The sequence below is a fragment of the Garra rufa genome, chromosome 3 (genome assembly GCF_049309525.1).
Source record: "Garra rufa chromosome 3, GarRuf1.0, whole genome shotgun sequence".
Classification (NCBI taxonomy): Eukaryota; Metazoa; Chordata; class Actinopteri; order Cypriniformes; family Cyprinidae; genus Garra; species Garra rufa.
In genome coordinates, this window is record NC_133363.1 from 17,907,706 (window position 1) to 17,932,920 (window position 25,215).

Genomic DNA, 25,215 nt, shown 5'->3' on the forward strand with positions numbered 1-25,215 from the left:
AATAACTATTCATCTTTTTTATTGTTACTTTCATAAATCACCACATCAACACCGTTCAAGATGTCCCAAAGCCGTTCACAATTTAACATCTTCAGTATCTTGGCATCATGTTGACAAAGTTTGCTGTGAACTGTCTGATTCTGCTATGAGTGATATGAATTTATTCACAACTATATTTAAAAACACAGGAAACAAATGTTAAAGTTTGACATGTTGCCATGGCAACAGCATTTGATGTATCAAGGACCCCTTCACAGATTCTCATCGGCCGTGTTTTGATATTATTCTGATGAAGTTTGAAGCAAATTGAGTAAAATTAAGAGGTTGATTTAAAAGCGTTTTGCAAGCAACACACTTCCTGCTGCCAGTTGGCGGCGCTATAACTTTGACTCATAATAGTCACATCTCTGTGATCGGAATCATACGACGAACAAACTGCTTAAGTTTGGTCAAAATCAGATAAAGTGTGTCAAAATTATTAGACATTTCCTGTTTCTCTTTTCTCGCCATAATTCGTCGCCCTGCCACGGCCAAACCGTTCGAGATAGCAAAAATCCCCTGGCAATTTTGCATTCCCAATATCTTGAGATCATGTTGACCGAGTTTGGTGGCCATCGGTGGAAAGGTCTAGGAGGAGTATTTCAAATTCCACAGCTTGATTTTTCCAAAAATCCATATTTAAATAAAAATAGCTGACTTCCTGTTGGTCGTAGCTAATGGGTGTAAATTAGAAAGTTGTCCGGCTTGATGAGTCCAATATATGTACCGAGTTTGGTGACTGTAGGACAAAGTAACCCCCCAACTTTTGTCAAAAGGTGGCGCTATGGAGCGCCTGCTCCACGCCCATTTATGGGCTTTTATCAGTGTTTAATTGTCATTAATACAGATGTGTGTGTTGAGTTTCATGAAATTCTAAGCATTTTAAGTGGCTCAAAAACACAAAAAACTAAAGTTAAAGTTTGACACGTTGCCATGGCAACATGATAAAAGTTATGGATAACGCCCCTCACAGATTCTTATCGGTCGTGTTTTGACATTATTGGGATGAAGTTTGAAGCAAATTGAGTAAAATTAAGAGGCTGAGTTTAAAGCGTTTCAAAAACGTCACGCTTTCTGCTGCCAGTTGGTGGCGCTATAACTTTGACTCATAATAGTCACATCTCTGTGATCGGCATCAGACGGTGAACAAACTGCTGAAGTTTGGTCAAAATCAGACAAAGTATGTCAAAGTTATTAGACACTTCCTGTTTCTCATTTCTCGCCATAAATTTGTCGCCCCGTCACGGTCAAACCGTTCGAGATATCAAAAATCCCCTGGCAATTTTGCGTCCCCAATGTCTTGAGATCATGCTGACCGAGTTTGGTGGCCATCGGTGGAAAGGCCTAGTAGGAGTATTTCAAATTCCATTGCATGCACTTTTTAGACATCCCTGAATAGCCGACTTCCTGTTTGGCGAAGCATGGACTATGAGTGTGAAATTTGTTCGGCCCGATGAGGTCTATATGTGTATGAATTTTGGTGACTGTAGGTCAACCGTTGTGCGCTCCAGAGCCCTTCAAAAGTCGCAATTTTTAACGCTGTGCCATGCCCCCCCCAGATGACCCCCCCATGTCAAAGTCTGTCCGGCCCTGATGGCCGCAGGTTCCAATGTGTGTGCAAAGTTTCAAGAGTTTTCGTGTATGTTAAGGCCCCCGAAATCCCCCAAAACATTGAAAAAAAAATAATAATAATAATAATAATAATAATCCTTAGAAAAACAATAGGGCCTTCGCCCTTTTGGGCTCGGGCCCTAATAAGAATCCTTAGAAGAACAATAGGGCCTTCGCCCTTTTGGGCTCGGGCCCTAATAATCCTTAGAAAAACAATAGGGCCTTCGCCCTTTTGGGCTCGGGCCCTAATAAATGTTTTTTGAGCAGCAAATTAGAATATTACAATCATTTCTGAAGGATCATGTGACTGGAGTAATAATTTTAAAAATTCAGCTTTGAAATCACAGCAATAAATTACATTTTACAATATATTTAAATAGAAAACAGTTATTTAAAATAGTAAAAATATTTAAAAATTGTACTGTTTTAGCTGTACTTTGGATCAAATAAATGCAGACTTGGTGAGCAGTAGAGACGTCTTTAAAAAACATTAAAAATCTTATTGTTCAAAAACCTTTGACTGGTAGTGTATTTTAATTCACTGTTTAATTCATTGTCTTTAAAGATACAGGATTCCTACAGTCGTGAAAAACCTCGATATATAAAGAAGCCTAACTGTGTATTATGGGACCGTCAAATATTATTGTAATCAATGGGGTTCTTGAAACCAAAATGGCTGCTCTAGAGCTAGATGGCTACTCTTGGTTTTCTGTGATAAAATTAAAACTGTTGGTCCTTTCTGTAGTGAATGGAGACCTGGAGCAAGTGGATTTTATAGACAACAGTGTAATGGAGGAAGAAGAGGAGAGGTGTCACCCTCAGCTTACAGAGCCCCCACAGGTGAGGAGGATTTACTGAAGTGACATAAACAATACAAGGAATATTAAAGGTGGACTTTTGATTTTGGCCCTGTTCCAACTGGCAACAGAGATTTTATGGTACTATTGTCATTAGCCATGTTTACATGCAGCCAAATAATCTGTTAGTAATCTGTCTTCATGCAGTCAGAACAAAGACCATCTCATGCATGATAAAAAGCATAATGGTTGGTATAAAGAACTGACTCGTTAATGAGACTACCTGAGCAATTTAATAGATTAAATCATTGTTGAGAGGATGTAAAGTAATAAGCAATGACTTATTCAAATCACTTTTTGAGGAAATGAAAGTCTTTCAGACAGGTTCCCATTGCTGTGGTAACGTTGAGACTAAATGCATCCGTTTGCACACACAGAGTTGCAGAGATATTTTAAATTTTTTATTCTTAGATCTTTATAGATTGTAGTTTAGTACATATAAACACTGCAGGTTATATTTGAATTGATTAAAATATGTAGCTTTTGTAGAGATACCACATTTTTGTGATGGCATAATTGTCATCTGTGATTAATTGCACATCTGAAAGTGATAATAAGGGGGTTAACCTGATGAAGTGAGAAATGTTCAGCTGGTCATGCAATCTCAACATGGCAGCCACTATGCCGTCAATAGCATTTTTTTTCTTTAGGGTTAAAACTGTTTTACATGGGGGGAAAATAACTTTTTAAGCACCTTAAGATTACTAACCCTCCAGTACTAGATTTCCAATACATTTTTAGACATATACACTACCTTTCAAAAGTTCTGTAAGATATTTAGTATATTTTGTCTCTTTTTCTCACCAAGGCTGCATTTATTTAAACAAAAATACAGTAAAACAGCAGTATTGTGAAATATTACAATTTAAAATAACTGTTTTCTATTTTAATATACCGTTGAAGACAATAGTTTGTGTACACCTTGCAGAATCTTCTAAATATTAATTATTTTACCAAATTAAGAGGAATAATACAAAATGCATGTTTTTTTTTTGTACTGACCTGAATAAGATATTTCACATAAAAAGATATTTACATATAGTCCACAAAAGAAAATAATAGTTGAATTTATAAAAAATTACCCCGTTTTAAAAGGTTACATACACTTGACACTTAATACTGTGTTGTTACCTGAATGATCCACAGATGTGGTTTCGTTTTGTTCTTGTTTTTTTTATTTAATTTTTTTTTTTTTTAGCGATAGTTGTTCAGTTGTTTGTCCTGAACAGTTAAATTGCCCGCTGTTCTTCAGAAAAATCCTTCAGGTCCAACAAATTATTTGGTTTTTTTTTTTAGCATTTTTATGTATTTGAACCCTGTGGCTGTATGATTTTGAGATCCATCTTTTTACACTGAGGACAACTGGGGGACTCAAATGCAACTATTACAGAAGGTTCAAACGCTCACTGATGCTCCAGAAGGAAACACAATGCATTAAGAGCCAGGGGTGTAAACTTTTGAACAGAATGAAGATGTGTACATTTTTCTTATTTTGCCTAAATATTATGTTTTTATCATTTAGTACTGCCCTTCAGAAGCTACAGAAGATACATATGTTTCCCAGAAGACAAAATAAGTTACATTTACCCTGATCTTAAAATTCAAAAAGTTTTCATTGTGTTTCCTTCTAAAGCATCAGTGAACATTTGAACCTTATGTAATAGTCCCTCAGTTGTCCCTATGTCCCTTAGTTGTCCTCAATGTGAAAGGATGGATCTCAAAATCATACAGTCATTGTTGGAATGGGCTCAAATAAACAAAAATGCTAAAAAAAAAAAAAAATTGTGTGACCTGAAGGATTTTTCTGAAGAACAGTGGGCAGTTTTACTGTTCAGGACAAACAAGGGACTCATGAACAACTATCACTAAACAAAAAAACAAAAAACAGCTGTGGATCATTCAGGTAGCAACGTAGTATTAAGAATCAAGTGTATGTAAACTTTTGAATGGGGCCATTTTTTATGAATTCAGCTATTATTTTCTCTTGTGGACTATATGTAAACATCTTTTATGTGAATTGTCTTATTCAGGTCAGTAATACATGCATTTTGTATGATCCCTTCTATTTTGGTAAAATAATTAACATTTTGCAGATTCTGCAAGGTGTATGTAAACTTTCGACTTCAACTGTATGTTAAAATGCAAATGATTCCAGTAAATGCGAAGATGATTTTTCAGCAGCCTTCAGTGACACATGATCCAGTCATTCTAATATGCTGATTTGGAGCTCAAGAAACATTTAATAATATTATAAATGTTGAAAACAGTTGTGCTTCTTAATATTTTTGTGGAAACCATGATATATACATATATAGAAAGTTTATAAGAACAGCATTCATCTAAAAATCTTTTGTTACATTTATAAATGTCTTTACTGTCTTACTGTCACATCTGATTAATTCAATGTGTCGTTACTGAGTACAAGTATCACTAAAAAAAAATTAATTAGATGCAAATGTACAATAAAATATTCCCATCTCTTGATTACAGGAAAAGAGTGAAAGTACCAGCAGCACACCCTCCCAGAGCCCTGAATCTACAGGCAGCAGGTGAGGGTTTACAGTATGCACATATTCACATCTGTTTGCAAATACACACATTGCTTATTCTTATTAAAATAGAGAATGTCTCTAAAGGGTCCTCACATACAGAAGAGCCTCCCAGAACTCATTAATACGAATTTGTTTGCATTTGAGTCACATAAAATGTCAATCCAGCGATCTAGCTGATCTGACCAGCCTATTAGGGTAACTGATAGTGGAAGCTTTAGATCTACAGACACTAGATACTCAAACTGATCTGTGCTTAAGTGTGGTGTCAGGTTAGCTTACACTCTGCCTTGTGTTAGACACGTTTATTTTTCAAACATTGAAAACTGTTTCTGCTTGATCTGGATCAGATATATTAGACCGGTTTATTTTATAGACATTGCAGACAATTTCAGCGTGCTCTGGATCGGATATTTTAACAATCTGTCAGACAGATGGCATATTTTCATTCCAAGTTGCAGAGTGAAATTTTGGCGCGAACATTTTTCAGCATAGACTTGCTCTCAGTGTTGGCCATGAGGAAACATCAGTCATGTAGACATAGTGCATTCAAACTAGACAATGCAGGATAAACTGAAAGTACGAGGACATCACAAAGAGCGTCCAAATTTGAATGCATTTGAATACAGCTGGTAAGGATCAGTTCTCGTGCTACATAATGTGTGGACGGGCGTGATAAATAGACGAGAGGAAGACATTGTACTGTCTCATGGCAGCAGGCCGGAAAATTTCCAGTAGCTCTTTTTGAAGTGTGGATGAAGCCAGCGACCAAAGGTGCTCCAAGACGAAGAAGATGTGCAGAGTTGTTCATTGTAGAGCAAAATAAAGGTAGAAAAAAAGTAGCAGACAGTCAGAATTACAATTACCTGTTTCTCCCAATCCTGTGTGATTTGATGTCCTTCAGTTGATTATAGTACATGCTCAAACAGTTGCCGTGAAAAACAGTCTCTTAATTAAAGTGTGCTGGATCACTCCTCCACTTTGATTGCGCAAGGTCAATCTGTGAGGCAGTGCTGGGAAAAGTCAACAGTGAATTTCCTCCCACAGTTTCAGTGGAACTGAGTATCTTACTGTCAGTTACTCAGTAAACTCATCTGCTTTATTCTGTCCTAAAACAGCAGCCAAATGAAGGATATGTTCTTTTTACTGTCAAAAATGGTACAAAATACTACAAAAATAAGTTACTTTCTTACTTTCCTTTAGGCCAAGATAACAGATAACAAAATCAAATCAAAAGCGTGATATGGATTTGTGCGATTTTCACATTGCAAAAGCTGCACCTAGTTAAATATGTGCACTGCATGTTTTAGAGTAAAGCTCAGCACTAAAGCGTGTTCTTGCAAGCAGCTCATGATGCAGTGTTTTCGGTGACTTGGAGTGCCTTGGGTCACAGTAATTGCTGCTCATTCACAAAAACTCCATCTGTGCTGTGAGTTTGAGTCACAAGTAACATGCATTTTAACATGCTGTGTTTAATAATAAATATTAAAAATCACAAGAATCATTATTAGTCATATTAAATGGGTCAAAAACAGTGGAAATGTGTGCCAAAGCATTCAATCCTTAAAAGGATGATTTGCATTGAAAGTGTTTGAAGCGAAAAATAATTGTGTAATTATTTTTTTCTATGCAAATAGACTATAAATAAAACTATAAAATATAACTTTTTCTGAACAAAGCTGTTCTAATATTGTTAAACAGTAAAAAAAGCAACAAAAACAAAACTAATATATACACTACCAGTCAAAAGTATTTGAACAGTAAGATTTTTAATGTTTTTTAAAGAAGTCTTTTCTGCTCACCAAGCCAGCATTTATCAAAAAGTACAGAAAAGGCAGTAATATTGTGAAATATTTTTACTGTTGAAAATAACTGCTTTCTGTTTGAATATATATTAAAATATAATTTATTCCTGTGATCAAAACTAAATTTTCAGCATCATTGCTCCAGTCTTCAGCGTCACATGATCATTCAGAAATCATTCTAATATGCTGATGTGCTGTTCAAGAAACATTTGTTATTATTTATTATCACAGTTGAGTAAATTTTGTTGGGATTCTTTTGATGAATAGAAAGAACCAAAGATCAGCATTTTTCTGATATAAAAAGCTTTTGTAACATTATATATATAAATTGCAGAATTTAATATTTCTACTTAGCAAGGATGCTTTACATTTTTTAAAGTTGACGATAAAGAAATATATAATGTTACAAATGTTTTCTGTTTCGGATAAAAGCTGTTCTTCTGAATTTTCTATCTTAAACCTGAAAAAATTCTACTCAGCTGTTTTCAACGTAATAATAATAAATGTTTTTGAGCAGCAAATCAGAATATTACAATGGTTTCTGACGGAATATGTGACTGGAGTAATGCTAAAATTTTGCTTTAAAATCACAGGAATAAATTATTTTAAAATATATTCAAATAGAAAGCAGTTCTTTTAAATAGTAAAAATATTTCCAAATTTTTATTTTTGCTGTACTTTGGATCAAATAAATGCAGGCTTGGTGAGTAGAAGATAATTCTTTAATAAAAGTCTTACTGTTCAAAAACTTTTGACTGGTAGTGTATATTGCAGAAAAACAAGAATACAGCAGTGTATTTTTTCCCCAAATATTATACATTTTCTGTTCTTAGAGTTTGTAGACTTTTGTCCATATTTTTTCCACAATTTTCCACAATCTAGAAGAGTTGACTCCATTTGCCAAACGTTACCATGTAGAACAAAATTTGATTTTTTTTTTTTTTAGCTTCAGTTTATGATTTTATTCAGTCTGAAAATTCTAGACAACACGTCTCATTTCTGTGCGAGTTTGTTTTGTTCAACATCTTGAAAGTCTGGTTATGTAATGTGTGATCCTCAGTCATTTGGTTTTTGCTGACCAGGTCGCTCTGTAACTATTCACAAAGTCCGTAAGTGAATGATACCTGATGTGTTTGTATTTTTGAGCTCCTACTGTAGCTGTAAGTAATACCTCTTAAGTGGCTTGTTGTGGAGAGGTGTGTTATTAAGTTTTTAAGCAATCAGACATATGGTGGGCGATCTAAATTGGACAAAAATCCCTTAGATTTAAAGTGGCATAAGCCATATTTAGGGACCAGGAAATTATAGAGACTCCTTTGACTTGAGCCAGTCACCCAGAACACCCTAAAAACTGCGCAGCCGTGACGAAAAACCACACAAAACACTTTAGCAACCACCCACAAAACCTTTGCATTGTGGTGGTGACTTAAAGACAAGTGCCATAATTTCTTTAGAAAAAGTTTTTTGGTAAACATTCTTGAGAGGATTCAAGACTTAAATAAAGACATAAAAAAATGTTTTTTCTTTCAGGATATTTGTGATTGGAGATGGTTCAGACTCTGGCTCACCATCCAGTCCTACATTAGAGGAAAGAAGGAGACCTGGCAACCTGCTCATCTGGCAGGAGAGAGAGAGAGCCCAACAGCAGAGAGACCGAGCGAACACGTGAGTGCCTGATGGGATTGGATAATTGTGGAAGTGAAATATGAGACAATGGCGTCAAAAAACCTGTTAAGCGCTTAAACTAACAAGCCTGTTTGCTAATGCAGAGCGAGCAATAAACAATCTTCAAAAGCACATAATGGCTATAAAGTGGATAAAATGGCCTTTTATTTCCTTTCTGATGCTTCGTCATCAAAGGCATTGTGGTTGTAAAGGAAACCGCTGTTACCTGCTGTCGTGTCTTTACTTCATTAGTGTCTTAAAGCACATTCAGAGTCTTGAATTATTACAAGGATAGCCAGAAGGAGAACATAAGAGGGGCTCTCCCAGAATGCCTGTGTTTGTTAGAACAAAGCCTTGTGTGCTTTTCTTCTGTATTAGGAGGCTATTGACTAATAAACGTTTGATGTCTTACAGTTTGCAGAAGATGACTGTAAAAACAGGAAGTAACTTGGCGACGACGACGACAAAGCACGGAGGAACCGGAAGCGTTTCAGGGTAAGAGCAAAGCGAATGGCCTGCATATGCGTTTGTGTTCTGCATTTGCATATGTGCTTGTGTTAACATTTTGTGGTGGCAATCTAGACAAATCTAGACAAAAATATGAACTTGAGACACTGAAGGGAGCAGATTGCTGAATAATAAACAGTCAAATCAAACAGACATGCTGTACCTTATTTAAAATTAACTTAGGCATGATGTCTAGTTAGTTAGCAAGTTTACAAAGCAGTTTGCTTTAGTAGTTTTCCAATCAGGTTATTGTTGATCTCTGTGTCCCTCTAGTGGTGATTCTGATAGCAACTCTCCACCCAATGGCCCGAAACAGAGATGTGCAGTAAGTGCTTTACATTTACTCTTTTTCCTCCTCCTCATTCTGTTATAAATGCATAAAGTTTTGATGGAGTGTTTAAATATACATGTGCATTTATACTTCTTCCTTTAACTTGTTTCTTTCTGTTCCCGTCAGAGTGTAGATCAGGTTTCTTCATCTTCTCAAACGGGGTCTTTACAACGCTCCATTAGTCGCACAGGTACCCTCCATACCAAGAAATTTCAGCTGCTTTTAACATAATTTACATTATTAATAAACAGTACAAATGAAAAATAGCATGTAAGATATATTCATTTATTCAAGATATATACTTTTTTTTTTTTTTTTTATCAGACAGCATTCTTTTGGTCAGTGCTACAAATCCACATGACCAACTTTAACCTCTTGTTGAAATATGCTTGGGGAAATATTTCATATTCACACAAAATGCACACTACCAGTAAAAAGTTTTTAATGTTTTTTAAAGAAGCATCTTCTGCTCACGCATTTATTTGCTCAAGTGCGGCAAAAACAGTACAATTTTGGAATATTTTACTATTTAAAATAACAGTTTTTTTCATTTGAATATACTTTAAAATGTAATTTATTCTTGTGATTTCAAAGCTGAATTTTTAGCATCATTATTCCAGTCACTTGATCCTTCAGAAATCATTGTTGAAATAAGTTCAGACGAACAGCATTTATCTGAAATATAATTTTTTTGTAACTTTATAAATGTCTTTACCACCACTTTTGATCAATTTAAAGCATCCTTGCTAAATAAAAGTATTAAGCTCTGTAATTTCTTTCCCAAAATAAAAATAAATGATGCTGACTCAAAGCTTTTGAAAGGTATAGTGTATAATGTTGCAAAAGCTTTTTATTTCTGATAAATACTGATCTTTGGATATTTCTATTCAACAAAGAATCCTGAAAAAAGTACTCAATCCTTTTAAATAATGATTCAAATAATAACAAAAAAAAATGTTTCTTGGACAGCGAATCAGCATATTAGAATGATTTCTGAAGGATCTTGCAATACTGAAGACTGGAGTAAGGATGCTGAAAATTTAGCTCTGATCACAGGAATAAATTACATTTGAAAATATATTCAAATAGAACAGTTATTTTAAATAGTTAACATATTTCACAATATTTCTTTTGTTGTATTTTGGGTTGATAAATGCAGATTTGGTGAGCAGAAGATATTTCTTTAAAAAACATAAAACATCTTAAAACTTAAAACTTTTGACAGGTAGTGTAGTTTAATTTAAAGGCACTCCTTTAAATCCAAGTCCTGTAAATTAAGTCACTAAAATAGTTTAAATTAAAATTAAAATGATTGCATTGAAGGGATCCCACATTTAAAAAAAAAAAAAAAAAAGTTAATTAAAGTAACTTACATGACACTTTTTGGTCATTCATGTAGCTTATTTTAATGCTTTTGGTCTTATTTAAAAAAAAAAATTAAGAGAAGCCCTTCTAGAAGTATGCCGAGGCACCATAGTGTGCGCTGACCCCCTGTTTGAGAACCACTAGTCTTGAAGAGACTGTGGCAAAAAAACATCCTCATCCTCAACAGTCCCTCAAATAAAATCTTTTGAAAAATGTTTTTAATAAATAAACCCTGTGAAAGCATTGTGACCACCAGAGGGCAGTGTTGTTTGAAAAGTGCTTTAACACATTTTGACAGGATTTTTTATTGTTGTTTTTGAGAGTAATTTAATATAGCTTGTAAGTCAGGTCTAGTCATTTTACCTTTATTTATATATACAGTAGCGCTTTGTTCAGTACAATTCAAGTCAAATAAATACATGTGTTTATATAGTGCTTTTTGCAAATCAGATTGTGTCAAAGCAGCTTTATAATACTAATCAGGAAAATAGTGTATCGACAATGCAAAAGGACAATAGTAAACACTCAATGTTCAGGTAAAATCAGCACAGATTGTTTCAAAGCAACTTCACGGTAAAAAATAAAACGATCAGTGATGCAAACTTCATTGAATATGAGACAAATCCAAATTCTGCTTTAAAGCAACTTTAACAAGACAATAGTGTAATTATTCACCTCAAGTCAGTATAGTGTTGGTTCAGTTCAGTAACTGTGTAAAGTTGATTTAATTTCAGATGAAAGCATCCCTGCTGAGGACAGTGATAATATTACTGAATGTTAAGGGTCTATTTAATCCTCAAATAAGCAACACTGGTGAAAAAAACAGCATATGCTGGTTAGGTAGTTTTGATGCTGGGATGCTGATTTAAGCTGTTCTTAGCTGATTTATGTGCTAGCCAAGGACCAGCATAAACCAGCAAAAGGACCAGCAAAGGAGCAGCTTAAACCAGCATCAAAACCTACCTAACCAGCTGTTTTTTTTCCAACAGGGAAGTGGAAAGAAACCCAAGCTCCATCAGGTAACCGAAATGGAAAAAAAATCCTCAGTTGAAGTACCATACCTTCTCTGGCCTAAAAATAATATAATACAGACAAGGGGTCTCAAAACATGGTTCTGGAGGGCCGTTGTCCTGCAGAGATTAGCTCCGGCCAGGCCTGGAAGTTTCTAGCATGCCTGGTAAGACTTTGATTAGCTGGTTTGGGTTTGTTTAATTAGGGTTGGACTAAACTCTACTGGTCACCGGCCCTCCAGGACCATGTTTGGAGACCCCTTGTCTATATTATATTATATTATATTTAGGCCAGAGAAGAAATGGTACCTCAACTAAGCTTGGTTTCTCACAAGAATTTTTCTTTTCCCATTTCTGTTTCCTGATGGAGTTTGGGTTTATTACCACCTGCTAGCTGTTTAAAGCTCTATTGGTACATACCCAGTTTTAATGAATGTAACTTCAGTATTTTTTTATATCATGTTCCAGATGCATCCACTGTGAAGCCCTGTTCTCCCACAGGTTCTGCTCCTAAACCCAACAGCTTCTTATTTCGCACATCCTCACGCTGCAACGTCAAGACAGGTACACAAACATACACATAGAGAAGTAAATCTAGGGATATAGTGGCTATTTTCTTGATTTGGTCAATAATATAAGTTGTCTCTTACTCTTAGGATCAGCAAACAGTTTGGCGGAATCTGGCCGGAGTGAATCCCGCTCCACACTCAGATCCCCACGAGAGGAAAGAACAGACGTCTTGCAGCTGCGTAAAGTAAATAGCCATCCCATCTCTAGTTCTAAACAAATACATTTTAGTAGTCCAGGAGTTTAGTATGTATGATTTGCCTGATTTTCTCCAACAACATTCAGTTGTTGTATAAGTAATTCTGATTTGATCTCTGGAGTCTTGAAAAAGTTATGTATCTTCCAAGAAAATCCCCTTCAGAGATCTTTGTTTAGTTTTAAAAGTATTACTTTTCTTTAATTTCTTCCCAACAGTCTGACTTTTTCCATGTCTTTCTTGCTAGACTCTGGAGACGCGTCTGAAGATCTCTCTGCCTGAGGATCTGGGAGAGGCGTTGTCCAATGGCACACTGCTCTGCCAGTTGGCCAATCACGTGCGACCTCGTTCTGTGTCAATCATCCACATCCCCTCACCGGCAGTGGTGAGCTAATTCTTAGATCTTATTTTCATCATAGCCAAAACATAATCTAGTATCGCATAAAACAAGCACTAGGCCTGGATCTTTATGTGGAATCCTTATTTATTCATATTTGGAGAAGGCTGATCCTGGATCAGCAAGATTACTAGCAGGCTGATCTTGAATCACTTTCTAATGAATGTATGTGCAATTCTTCTGTTCAGCCAAAGCTGAGTGCTGCCAAGTGCCGCCTCAATGTTGAAAACTTCATTGCTGCATGTCGTAGACTGGGTGTCCCTGAGGTAAACATAAATTGAATCTTTTATTGTTTGCTTCTTTTATTATCCGCCATATTATTTGTCTTTCTGAGATGTGTTGTCTGAGCTGTTTGTAAATGAGAAAAATCCACTTCGCCCACTGACATGTGACTGCAACAATCTTAAAGCATTTTTATGTTTTCTTTCAATTGCTTCAAGCTTGATTTGATCCTTTTTGTGCTCGCTTTGCCATTTTATTTTTTTTATTTTTTTATCTTGTCTTTTTACCTTAAAGGGGTAGTCACCTTAATACTGTATCACTGTGGGTATATGATACATTTAATGCTTGAAGACATTAATATTAGTTTCTGCAATGCGGAAAACACGGACAGAATCACGGAATTCAGTCATAAAAATGAAATTGACTGTATAATACGGAATGTCACGTGATTTGCCCGTATATTTTAGATAAGTAAATCAAAACTGGGGCAGTACACTTAAATCAAAATGTGTGTCAAAAATACTATTTAAATATGAATCCTGCATGTTCTGCATGTCTATGTGTGAATGAATGGTGGATACGTGTGGTTTCGTTTACTATGCACTTACTGAAGCATGCGACACAAGAATTTTAATTGTTTCATTTATTTGATCCAAAGTACAGCAAGACAATAAAATTATGAAATATTTTTACTATTTAAAATAACTGTTTTCTATTTGAATATATTTAAAAATGTAAAAAAAAATATATATATATATATATAATATTATTATTATTATTATTATGTTATAGAAATAATGCAATTATTAAAGGGCATTATTGTTTAAGAAATATTTACCAGAAAAAATATTTACCAATATTTTTACCAGAAAAAAATGTAAATACGTAAATAATATTTCAGAAAAGAAATAAATAAATAAATCCTTTTTAATAAAATTTACAATTTACAATATACAATTTAATGAAACCATTAAAATGGAATCTAGAAAATTCATGGAAAAGCAAAATTTGGTTAAAAAAAAAAATAATAATAATAAAATGAATTAAAAATTTGAAATAAATAAATAAAAGTATTTTATAAGGACTTAAAAATTGAATTCTTGTTAAGCTTTTAATATATTGTTGTTAAATTGTGTGTTCATGATTTCAATTAATTAGACATACTTTTAGGTTAATTTTTTTAATTTAACCTAATCCAAAATAAAAAATGGAAATAATGGAATTTGGAAACAAATAAAATGGAATTTGGGGAAAAATAAGCCCCAAGTCATTTTATAGTTAAATTGTTAAATTATTTTTAAATAATCATTTAAAGGAGAAGTTCACTTCCAGAACAAAAATTTACAGATAATTTACTCACCCCCTTGTCATCCAATATGTTCAAGTCTTTCTTTCTTCAGTGGTGAAGAAATTATGTTTTTTGAGGAAAACATTAAAAAAAAAAACATAATTTCTTTACGACTGAAGAAAGAGAGACATTAACATCTTGGATGACAAGTAAATTATTGTTCTGGAAGTACACTTCTTTAATTTACACTGTAATGCTGCTGTTACTATAGTGTTTCTTGTTTTTTTTATATATTTATCACAATAAAATTAATATTATTTTATTATCATATAGAAATAGTTAAAACTGTGGGAATGTGATATATAAAACACAAGTAAAAAATATAGGTTTTTGCAAATATTGTACCAAAGTGTGATTTTTCCAAAAACATATCCCTAAAACAAAAAAGATGATAATTGATAAAAATTGTTCATTTTTGGGTGAACTATCCCTTTAAATGATCCTGCTTTAAAATGTTTGTCTTTGCTCAACACCGTGTCCAAACATCTTTGTTTGTCCCCTCTGCATTGTTCTTCCCGTCCTTTTGTCTGTCTCTCTCTCTCTCTTTCTCAGATGGAGTTGTGTTTAGCGTCTGATATCCTGTGCAGTAAGCTACCTGCAGTGCACCGCTGTGCGACGGCGCTCCTGGCAAAAGCAGGAGGAGAGGAGGAGGTGAACGAGGACAACAGCAGCACCTCTCCCTCTGTCTCTCCTTCCTCCCCTTTTTCCACCGGCTTCCTGCTCTTCTACTCTCTCCTCATGGCTTTGCTCTATCTGTTATACTGCCACCTTATAGCATAAGTGTGAGCGATGTCTAAATGTAATGGATTTTAAAGTCCATCATCTCTGTACTGTGTACACTGTCACACACACCACTGGCGCCATCTGAAATATATATCAGAGCAAATTCCATACCCATAATGCCTTTCAGCTTACACATTATCCATACAAATATCTTAAAAGGTTTAGAAGGTAGTTGTAGTTCATTTTTACATAAATAGTGAAATATATATAGCAGATATCCACATCCGAAAATGCTCATAAACAGTTCATCAATAGCCACATACTCCTTTTTGCTTAAAGGTTGTGGATCTGTACATATACATGGTTTTCACTAATGAAGGGCTTTTCCACCTTATTGCCTTAGCTTCGCTGTTGATCCCAGGATAGTTTATACACCTTCTAGTGGTCTTTATAAAGGATCTTGTTATCCTAAGAGTTTTAAAGCACTGGCACAAATTCCCCATCCCTTTTTTTCTCCTAAAGGGCTTTGAAATGGCTTGTATTTGCTCATCCAAGTGCCTGTTGGTTCCTTCTGTTCACGCAGCAGCGCAAATGAGTTTGTAGCATCTGGTAAACAGTCTGTTTAACAGTGGCTAACAGTGTGGTGATGGTACTTCTCAGCTAAATTTGGTTTAATTCACACGTTGTAGAAATCTGTTAGGGTCAGGGCTGAGTGGACTATTTCACTTTTTCTTTCTTGTCTTGTTGACTGTGACCATCAGAGGGCAGTGCTGTTACTAAACTGTTCCTTCAACACTTTTTGACGGTACTAATATGATTCGAAGCTGCGTTAACTTGTTACTCTTTTTGAATGTTCGTTTTGGGGTTTTTGAGAGCATCTTAATATAATTCTTATATGCAAACAGTTTAAGTTATTGTTTCGGTTTATTTATGTGTTTCTACGTTCTCCTGAAGCTGCATTTGGTGGAAACTCAGTAACGTTAAATTTGACTAAGTGAAACGAGTAATACGATTAAGCTGGACAAAGTGGAACGTATTTTTGCTTGTGTTCTTTTTTTCTTTTTTAAATATGTATGTGTGTTTCTACTCATAGTTGCACTGTGTACATAAGCAGACATTACCAAATTACAAATTAGACCGTTTTTCTTAATTAAGGATGAAATGGTTGCTGCTTCGCAGCCTTCATCTGCCGTTTCCTGATTCTAAATGTGGCCGTAGCGGTTTTTGTAGTCCTTTAATGTGCCATGAGCACCCATCTTCCCCGGTGCTGTATGCTGATGTTGCTTTTGTATTCCGTGCCTACTTAATGTGATTTAGGAGCTTTGCCTACAGTTTACTAACGAGCAGCCTCTCATCTGGAGAGAACGATAAGGAGAGAGAGAGAGTGAGTGAGAGAGAGAGAGAGAGAGAGAGAGAGAGCGAGACTGGGAAATAAGGGTAGTTGAAGGGATGTGCTATAACTAGTTACTAACGCATCATCCCTCACCCTACGATGTCTGAATCATTTTTAAGGGAGTTTGTTCAAACCTATGTACATGTAAGTTGATGAGGTTTTATAATATTGTACGTTGTTTTCAATGCTAAAGCTAATCATAACAGACATCTGATTTAAAATGTCCACTCTGATAAACTCAGACTTCACATTTAGCATAGATGGGCTTCCTCATAGTTCCTTGTGAAGCTTCAGCCATATGAAATTAAGATTGTGATGTGCTACAGAAAAGTTGAAGGCTTTTACAGAGGATGACTGCTAATTCTACCTTTCTCTACATATTCTAGAGTTTAGAAGGCACTACAGTAGATCTGCTACATGAATGTTTCCGTCCAAATGTTACCTAGTAGTGGAAACTGTTGCAAAACACAAAATGTATTTTGTAATATTTATAAAATACTGTGTATTTAAGAAGTTAATAAGTTTATATTGATATAAAGATCTCTTTTTTTTTTGTCTGTAAAGAAATTATTAAAAAACTGAAACACTGATTTTTATGTTTTGTCTGCTGCTTTACATGTGCTTTTGTCAAATGTTCATGACTGACTGTTGCTCTCGCTCATGATTAATTCTGCTTTAGTTTGTCTCTCTGCTGAGGATGAAATCCTCTCGTCAGCTCGTCTCTGTAGCTAATGAGTCCAGATATTCTGTGCCCTTTACCAAAAGGTAAGTGTTGATCCATTATGTGGGTAGTGAAAAATGAAGAGTACTACACAGTGGGGTCTAAGGTAAATCTTTTTTTTTTTTTTTTTCACCACTAACTTGTGGACAGTGTGGTGCTACTGTCATTAAAGAAAAAGAATGACACATATTTGCTTGATAGCAGAATTTGTCATTTGAAATCTTTTAAATAAGAGCTTTTTGAGATTTATGGACCCCACTGTGTGTTGTTTATACTGTAAGTATACATACCATTCAAAGTGTGGGGTTGGTAAGATATCTTCATGTTTTTGAAGGAAGATTCTTGTGCTCACCAGGGCTGCGTTTATTTGATCAAAAATACAGTAAAACTGATATTTTGAAATATTACAATTTAAAACAACTTGTTACATTTTTAGCAGCCATTACTCTAGTCTTCAGTGTCACATGATCCTTCAGAAATCATTCTATCTGCTGATTTGTTGCTTTAAGAAATATTGTTATTATGTTCAATGTTGAAAACAGTTGTATTTTAACATATATTTGTGGAATCTGTAATATATTTTTTACGATTTTAATTCAGGATCATGAATAGACAGTTCCAAAGAACAAATGCATTTGATGGAAATCTATAATGACGTTTTTACTGTCAATTTTGATCAAATGAATGCATCTCGTCTAAATAAAAGTGTTAGTTTCTTTAAGAATGGTAGTGTATGAATACAGTATATATAGTTGTGGTTAATATTTTACATACACTTTGCAGTATCTGCAAAATGTTAATTATTTTACCAAAATAAGAGGATCATACAAATGTTGCAAATGTTATTTTGTATTTAGTACTGACCTGAATAAGATATTTTACGTAAAAGACATTTACATATAGTCCACAAGAGAAAATAATAGTGAAATTTATAAAAAAGACCCTGTTCAAAAGTTTACATACACTTGATTCTTAATACTGTGTTGTTACCTTGTTGATCCACAGCTGTGTTTTTTGTTGTTTTGTCAGTTAAACAGCCCACTGCTCTTCAGAAAAATCCTTCAGGTCCCACAAATTCTTAAGTTTTCCAGCATCTTTTGTGTATTTGAACCCTTTCCAACAATGACTGTATGATTTTGAGATCCATCTTTTCACACTGTGAACAACTGAGGGGCTCATGCAACTGTTACAAAAGGTTCAAACACTCACTGATACTCCAGAAAGAAACAATGCATTAACGAAGATCAGGGTAAATTGAACTTATTTTGTCTTCTGGGATACATGTAAGTATATTCTGAAGGGCAGCACTAAATGAAAAAAAAACAAACATAATATTTAGGCAAAATAAGCAAAACGTACACATCTTCATTCTGTTCACACTGCTGGCTCTTAATTCATCTTGTTTCCTCCTGGAGCATCATCGTTTGAACCTTTTGTAATAGAGTCCCTCAGTTGTCCTGTTCTGGAGAAACAAAGGGCACATTCCCTTCAAAAACAAAAGTAATCCACTGTGACTTCAGTAGCTCAGATGTCAGGAGTAAATTATTACATTACATTACATTACATTATTACATCCAACAACAACACCTCGAGACATTCGTGTCTACACCTGCTCCGCCGTTAAAACAATGGCGGACTATTGACGGCTCACTCGGGGCGTGCTATGCTAAAACAGACATGTAAGTCAACAGTTTTTTCATCATGTTTCCTTCTGGAACATCACTAGGTGTGTTTCCATTAGAGATTTGCGCAAAACTTTGGCAATATTTTATAAATGTTGATTAAAAAGTATTGCAAAATGACGGCGTTTCCATTAGCCGATGTTATGCAACTTAAAACATAATTTTTTCCTCACTGTAAAAAGTTTTCACCAGATTCAACTTAAAAACATAAGTTCAGCAGCTGCCTTAAGTTTTTAAGTTAAATCATCTTAAAACTACAAGTCATTTTAACTTGTTACAATAAAAATGAGATGATATAACTTGTGAGTTGAAATGACTTAAGTTGATTTAACTTACAATCTTAAGGCAGCTGCTAAACTTAAAGGGATAGTTCACCCAAAAATGAAAATTTGATGTTTATCTGCTTACCCCCAGGGCATCCAAGATGTAGGTGACTTTGTTTCCTCAGAAAAACACAAACGAAGATTTTTAACGAAAACCGGTGCAGTCTGCCAGCCTTATCATGGACGTGAATGGGCACCAGACCTTTAAAAGTAAACAAAAACATGCACAGACAAATCCAAATTACACCCTGCGGCTCGTGATGATACATTGATGTCCTAAGACACGAAACGATCGGTTTTTGCGAGAAACTGAACAGTATTTATATCATTTTTTACCTTTGATACACAGCCACGTCCATCTGTCATGAGCACGAGTTTGGCATCAGTCACGTCACATGTGCAAGCACTCTGTCGTAGAATACGCAAACGCCGTAAGGGGAAATCAGTGAAAAGTCCCGGATGAGTTTGCGCAAGCAAACGTAATCTTTTAGCTTTAAATCGGTTTAAACAATCAGGATACGCTCAAGTAATTACCATTTTGAATAGCCGCTATACCCACAATCTCTGTGCACTGTGTAAACAATGAGTGTCGTATACATGCGACAGATCGCGGCTTCCGGAGTTTGCGTATTCTACGACAGAGCGCGTGCACATGTGACGTGACTGATGCCAAACTCGTGCTCAGGACAGATGGACGTGACTCTGTATCAAAGGTAAAAAATGATATAAATACTGTTCAGTTTCTCGCAAAAACCGATCGTTTCGTGTCTTAGGACATCAATGTATCATCACGAGCCGCAGGGTGTAATTTGGATTTGTCTGTGCATGTTTTTGTTTACTTTTAAAGGTCTGGTGCCCATTCACGTCCATGATAAGGCTGGCAGACTGCACCGGTTTTCGTTAAAAATCTTTGTTTGTGTTTTTCTGAGGAAACAAAGTCACCTACATCTTGGATACCCTGGGGGTAAGCAGATAAACATCAAATTTTCATTTTTGGGTGAACTATCCCTTTAAGTTTTTAAGTTGAAACTGGTGAAAACTTTTTACAGTGCTCTCGCGAGTCATGGCAACAGATTTTTGTTGGATTTTGGCTATATTTAATCGAATGTGACCTGTAAATGCGAAAAAAGAAGTTTCTATTGCTGTTTTGCGAAATATTCCTTTTTCGAATTGCCTGAAGAACCACCTCATGCGAGCGTAAAAACATTTTTGTGATATATGGGAGTTTTTACGCAATTGACATTTCCATTAGGCATATTTTCAATTCACAACTTTAATTTGTGCAATTTAAAGGGTAATGGAAACGCAGCTATACTCTTTAAAATAAAGGTGCTTCACGATGCCATAGAAGAACCTTTTTTGTCTAAATGGTTCCATAAAGAACCCTTAACATCTGTTTCACAAAAGGTTCTTTTTGGCGAAAGAAGGTTCTTCAGATTATCAAAAGGTACGAAAGAGATGGTTCTTTAAAGAACCTTTGACTGAATGGTTCTTTGTGGAACCAAAAATTGTTCTTTTATGGCTTCGCTGTGAAGAACCTTTTAAAGCACCTTTATTTTTAAGATTGTAGTGACTATTTTTCAGGACAAACAAGAGACTCATGAACAACTATCACACAAAAAAAAAAAGAAAAGAAGAAGAATCCAGATAGCAACACAGCAGCATTTTAAGAATCAAGCGTATGTAAACTTTTGAACGGGGCCCTTTTCATAAACTTTTATTTTCTCTCGTGGACATATGTAATTGTCTTTTATGTGAAATATCTTATTCAGGACCATACTAAATAAAACATAACATTTATTTTGTATGATCCCTTTTATTTTGGTAAAATAATTTACATTTTGCAGATACTGCAAAGTGTATTTAAAAGTTTGACCACACTTTTATTCATATAAGATGTACTGTAATGTACTGAATACATTATATCTTTATTACAGCATGATAGAACTGTTCTTTAGATGAAAACACACTGCCACCCATCAGCACAAACAACTTTACAAACCCTAGAACAAATCAATTACACCAAGAAAATAACTGAGCGTGTAAGCGTTCACCCTCTAAGTAAACATTACTTTACCAGCCCTTATACAGCTATTACAGGTCACTATGAGCTTTTTCACACATAGCAGCAATGGATTTTTTTTGTTCAGTCTTCAGTTTCGGTCTCATCAACCTGAAGACATTCTCTCTGCAGGAAGTGTGAGAAAGAACACTGTAAAAAAGTCATTATCTTTGGGTCTCTCAGATCCAGCAACTCCAAGCATTTGTACTATTAAACAGCATTTAAAATGGATGAATGTCATTGCTCTGAGCAAAGTGAGTTTTTAAATCATCAAAGGCTTTATTCCTATGACAGTTCCCACTGCTACAGTGTAAATGCACTAATTAGGCTGCTATCAGACACCGGTGCAGTTACACTGAAATCATGAGAAGCACCTTATGTGCGTGCAGGTGTACTTTCATCAAGCAATTATTCTGGTTACTTCTGAACTCATTAAAGTGTGTCAGAGCAGGAGAGTGAATACTTATACGCTCATTTGTTTTCTGTTTATTGTTTTTAATTATTTATTAATTAACCAGCCAGCTCATTTTTCACTTTGACATTATGAAGTGCTTTGTGTTCATGGGGGAGAACTGTTCCGAGTTAACCCTCTATGGTGTCGCTTTGTCTTCTAATGATGGAACATTTTGGTCTATATGGGAAAAATGTCTCTGTACCGGTAGAAAATCAATTTTAATTTCAGAACTCTTCTCATTATCGCCTATAATTATGCGTGTGTTTCTTTTATGAAATGATGTATTTGTGAATTTGGAACTTCTACAAACTTTTTTGTTTGTAAGAGTCAATCATTCACTTTCCTCCATGGCATTTCGGTAGAATGTGACTTTAGCAATAAAACTATAAATCATAATTGAGTTCTACATAATTATACAATACCAGTCAAAAGTTTTTGAACAGTAAGATTTTAAATGTTTTTTCAAGTCTCTTTTGCTCACCAAGCCTGCATTTATTGATCCAAAATATACAAACGGTACAATTTTGAAATATTTGTACTATTTAGAATAATATGGTGATTTGCCATTTCACACATTTATTGCTATTTTTTTTATAACCATAATGTAAAACAGTTGAGTACATTTTTTTTTTCAGGATATTTTTATGAACAGAAAGATCCAAAGATAAGCATTTATCTGAAATAAGCTTTTGTAACATTATAGATTATACCATTCAAAAGCTTGGAGTAAGTATAATTGATTTATTTATTTAAAGAATAAATAAGGGCGGGGAGAAATTATTGAAATTAATACTTTTATTCAGCAAGGATGCTTTAAATTGATCACAAGCGAAGATAAAGACATTTATAATGTTGCAAAATATTTCTATTTCAGATAAATGCTGTTCTTCTGAACTTTCTGTTTTTGAAAACTCTCAGCTGCTCAGCTGTTTTCAACATAATAATAATAAAAATAAATTGAGCAGCAAATCAGAATTTTAGAATCATTTCAGAAGGATCATGTGACTGGAGTAATGATGCTAACACTTTAGCTTTGAAATCACAGGAATAAATGACATTTTAAAATATATTCAAATAAAAGAGTTATTTTAAATAGTAAAAATATTTCAAGATTTCAATTGAAAAAAAATGCAGGCTTGGTAACTTCTTTAAAAATCTTACTGTTTAAAAACTTTTGACTGATTGTGTAATTAAAATAAACACTTCCAAATAAATAATCGCAGTAATAATTGATGCTTCTACAAATAAGGAAATTCATCACTGCCAGTTGCCATATGGCAACATTCATATTTTCTGTCTACTGTAAAACTATATTAGTAAACTTGTGAATCTAAACATAAACACCTTTTTAACTTAGCAGAGATGCAGCAAAAATCCAGATGTTGAAGAAATGTTTTAATGGGGCAATATGAAGAGCTCTTGAGCATGTGCTGACCCCCAGTCTTGAAAACAACATTATTGTCTTTTTAAAGACTGATTTTTAATTCAACAATGCCATGTGGCTTTTTATTCTCCTGAAAAACAAGAATGTGAATTGTTTCCATATGGTCATGTGACACAATAGAGGGTTAAAAAATAATAATACATTCACACTCTAATAATGCAGCATTTTTATTGTGTTAAAGCAATTACTGCAGAATCTGATATACTGCATGAGATATACAGCCTGAATGTGGCATTAAGAGCCTTTTATCAAATGCAACTCATCTATAATCTATACTTAATGTATACCGTTAGGCTTGACTGAACTTAATAATTGGAATGCATGATGGATTTTCAAGATGGTGAAGTACTGGCTTGTTATGTTCCACTCAGTGTGCTTCACCCTGGGATGAAATAGCATCCCCTCTGTGAAGTGCTATAACTGCATGGCTGCGTCTCTGAGAGACGGTGTCTTAAACGCTGCTGCTGTGCGATATAGCCAGCAATTCAGAGAAATGATTTTTGCGATCGAGTGCTGTGCTGCATGCATCGCTTGCCCTTCCAGTGTCACGTGTTTCAGAAGTGCCTCTTGTTGCCGCTCTATGTATGTGATCCTGTCTGCACCTGAGGAGTATCTTGCATGTTGTGGGTCCTTGAGATGACAGATGGGAGTTGCATGCCTCAACCATCTTTAGGTGCATGGAAAGCTTTTCATATTGAGGTCTAGGATCTTGCTTGTTTACCCAGAGTGCACTTCACCCGTCAGCATGTCCTCTTAGAGGCATATACAAGAAGCAATGTTCCCAGAGCCGTCTGATTATGCCAAGATGTTTTATTGCTCATTTCATATGCAAACAAACTTATACTGGTATTCTTTTTTTCCACCATCAAATTCCACCAGGACACGCTGTGTCCGGCGCAGCTGATTCTGGAGGAGGAAGGGCTCACACGGGTCGCTCAGACCATACAGGCTCTTTTGGAGTTACCTCCGTCAGGTGCCCGTCGCTCATCCCGTCAAGACCCCTCAGGGCTTCCTCTTCAATCCACGACTCAAAATCAAGATGCCGCCTCCTAGTCAACAACATTTTTTTCTAAGCACATTTAAGAATTTTCGATTAAAAGACATCATGTAACATTCCCAGCTTAAATGATTTAGTATGTTGCCTGTTATAATGAATGTACAGAATTTTATGTAAATTACAAACGGCAATGTGGCTATTGAAACGAAGCACAATAAAGCAATTTTAACTTAGAACTGCTTGTTTGTTGCATGTTTATGCAGAATATATGATACGTGATGCAAGGCGTTACCTCAATGAGCCTCGTTACTGAGGTAGTTGGCAGGTTTTGTGTAATCATTTTGTTGGTCCTTCCTCATAATTGAAAATTAATTACGTTTGTAATCTCAGCTTTATTACAATGCAAATTTAATTGGTTTTTCACAGGTAATTACTCTTGCGGAGCGGCAAAGGTGGCAGTAATCCTGTGATAAGCTAACAGCAGCTCTTGGGCTCCGATTGTGACATTTTGTGCAGTTTTAGGAGTGTTGGACAAACACTGTGGCTCCCTATAGCTTTGCCACGGCACCCTTATTTAGCAATAGCTGTATGTCAAATGATCTATTTAATTTGTTGTGAATGAAAAAGTAGTGTAGCTAAAAAGCTGAGGAAACCTTTAACCTCTTTGTTGTATTTTTAAACCTGACTGGAAGAAAAATTGGAGAAAATGAATCTCCACCTTACACAGTTGGAAATAAAGTGAGTTGATTATCTAGCTTATTATATTAAACAAAGCCTAAAAACCTAAATTGCTTAAATAGCATGATTCAGCAGCTCAATCCACAGGACTTCAGTCTGGATTCTGATGTGACTCTAAAACATTGCATTTCTTGTGTTTGAGTCATTATGTTTTGTGTAACAACCATGTTTCATGACTCATTCAGTCTCTCTTATGTTGCTGGATCACA

The 25,215-nt window shown here is 35.1% G+C and overlaps 1 protein-coding gene across 2 annotated transcripts in view; it reads left to right on the forward strand.

The window, feature by feature from the left end:
• The window catches only part of lrch4 (leucine-rich repeats and calponin homology (CH) domain containing 4), a 96,202-nt gene extending 71,719 nt beyond the window's left edge, over positions 1–24,483 (forward strand). Inside the window, exons 8-18 of one of the 2 annotated variants that reach the window (XM_073835794.1) lie at positions 2,396–2,490; positions 4,998–5,056; positions 8,392–8,526; positions 8,941–9,021; positions 9,307–9,358; positions 9,491–9,554; positions 12,208–12,303; positions 12,396–12,493; positions 12,750–12,887; positions 13,088–13,165; positions 24,151–24,483. In XM_073835794.1, the coding sequence (XP_073691895.1) occupies positions 2,396–2,490; positions 4,998–5,056; positions 8,392–8,526; positions 8,941–9,021; positions 9,307–9,358; positions 9,491–9,554; positions 12,208–12,303; positions 12,396–12,493; positions 12,750–12,887; positions 13,088–13,165; positions 24,151–24,324 (1,070 nt within the window). In that variant the 3' untranslated portion in view covers positions 24,325–24,483. Of the gene's footprint in view, positions 1–2,395; positions 2,491–4,997; positions 5,057–8,391; positions 8,527–8,940; positions 9,022–9,306; positions 9,359–9,490; positions 9,555–12,207; positions 12,304–12,395; positions 12,494–12,749; positions 12,888–13,087; positions 13,166–15,021; positions 17,176–24,150 lie in introns of those variants that run through there. The other variant, XM_073835793.1, reaches the window with a different exon arrangement.
• Positions 24,484–25,215: the final 732 nt, after the last annotated feature.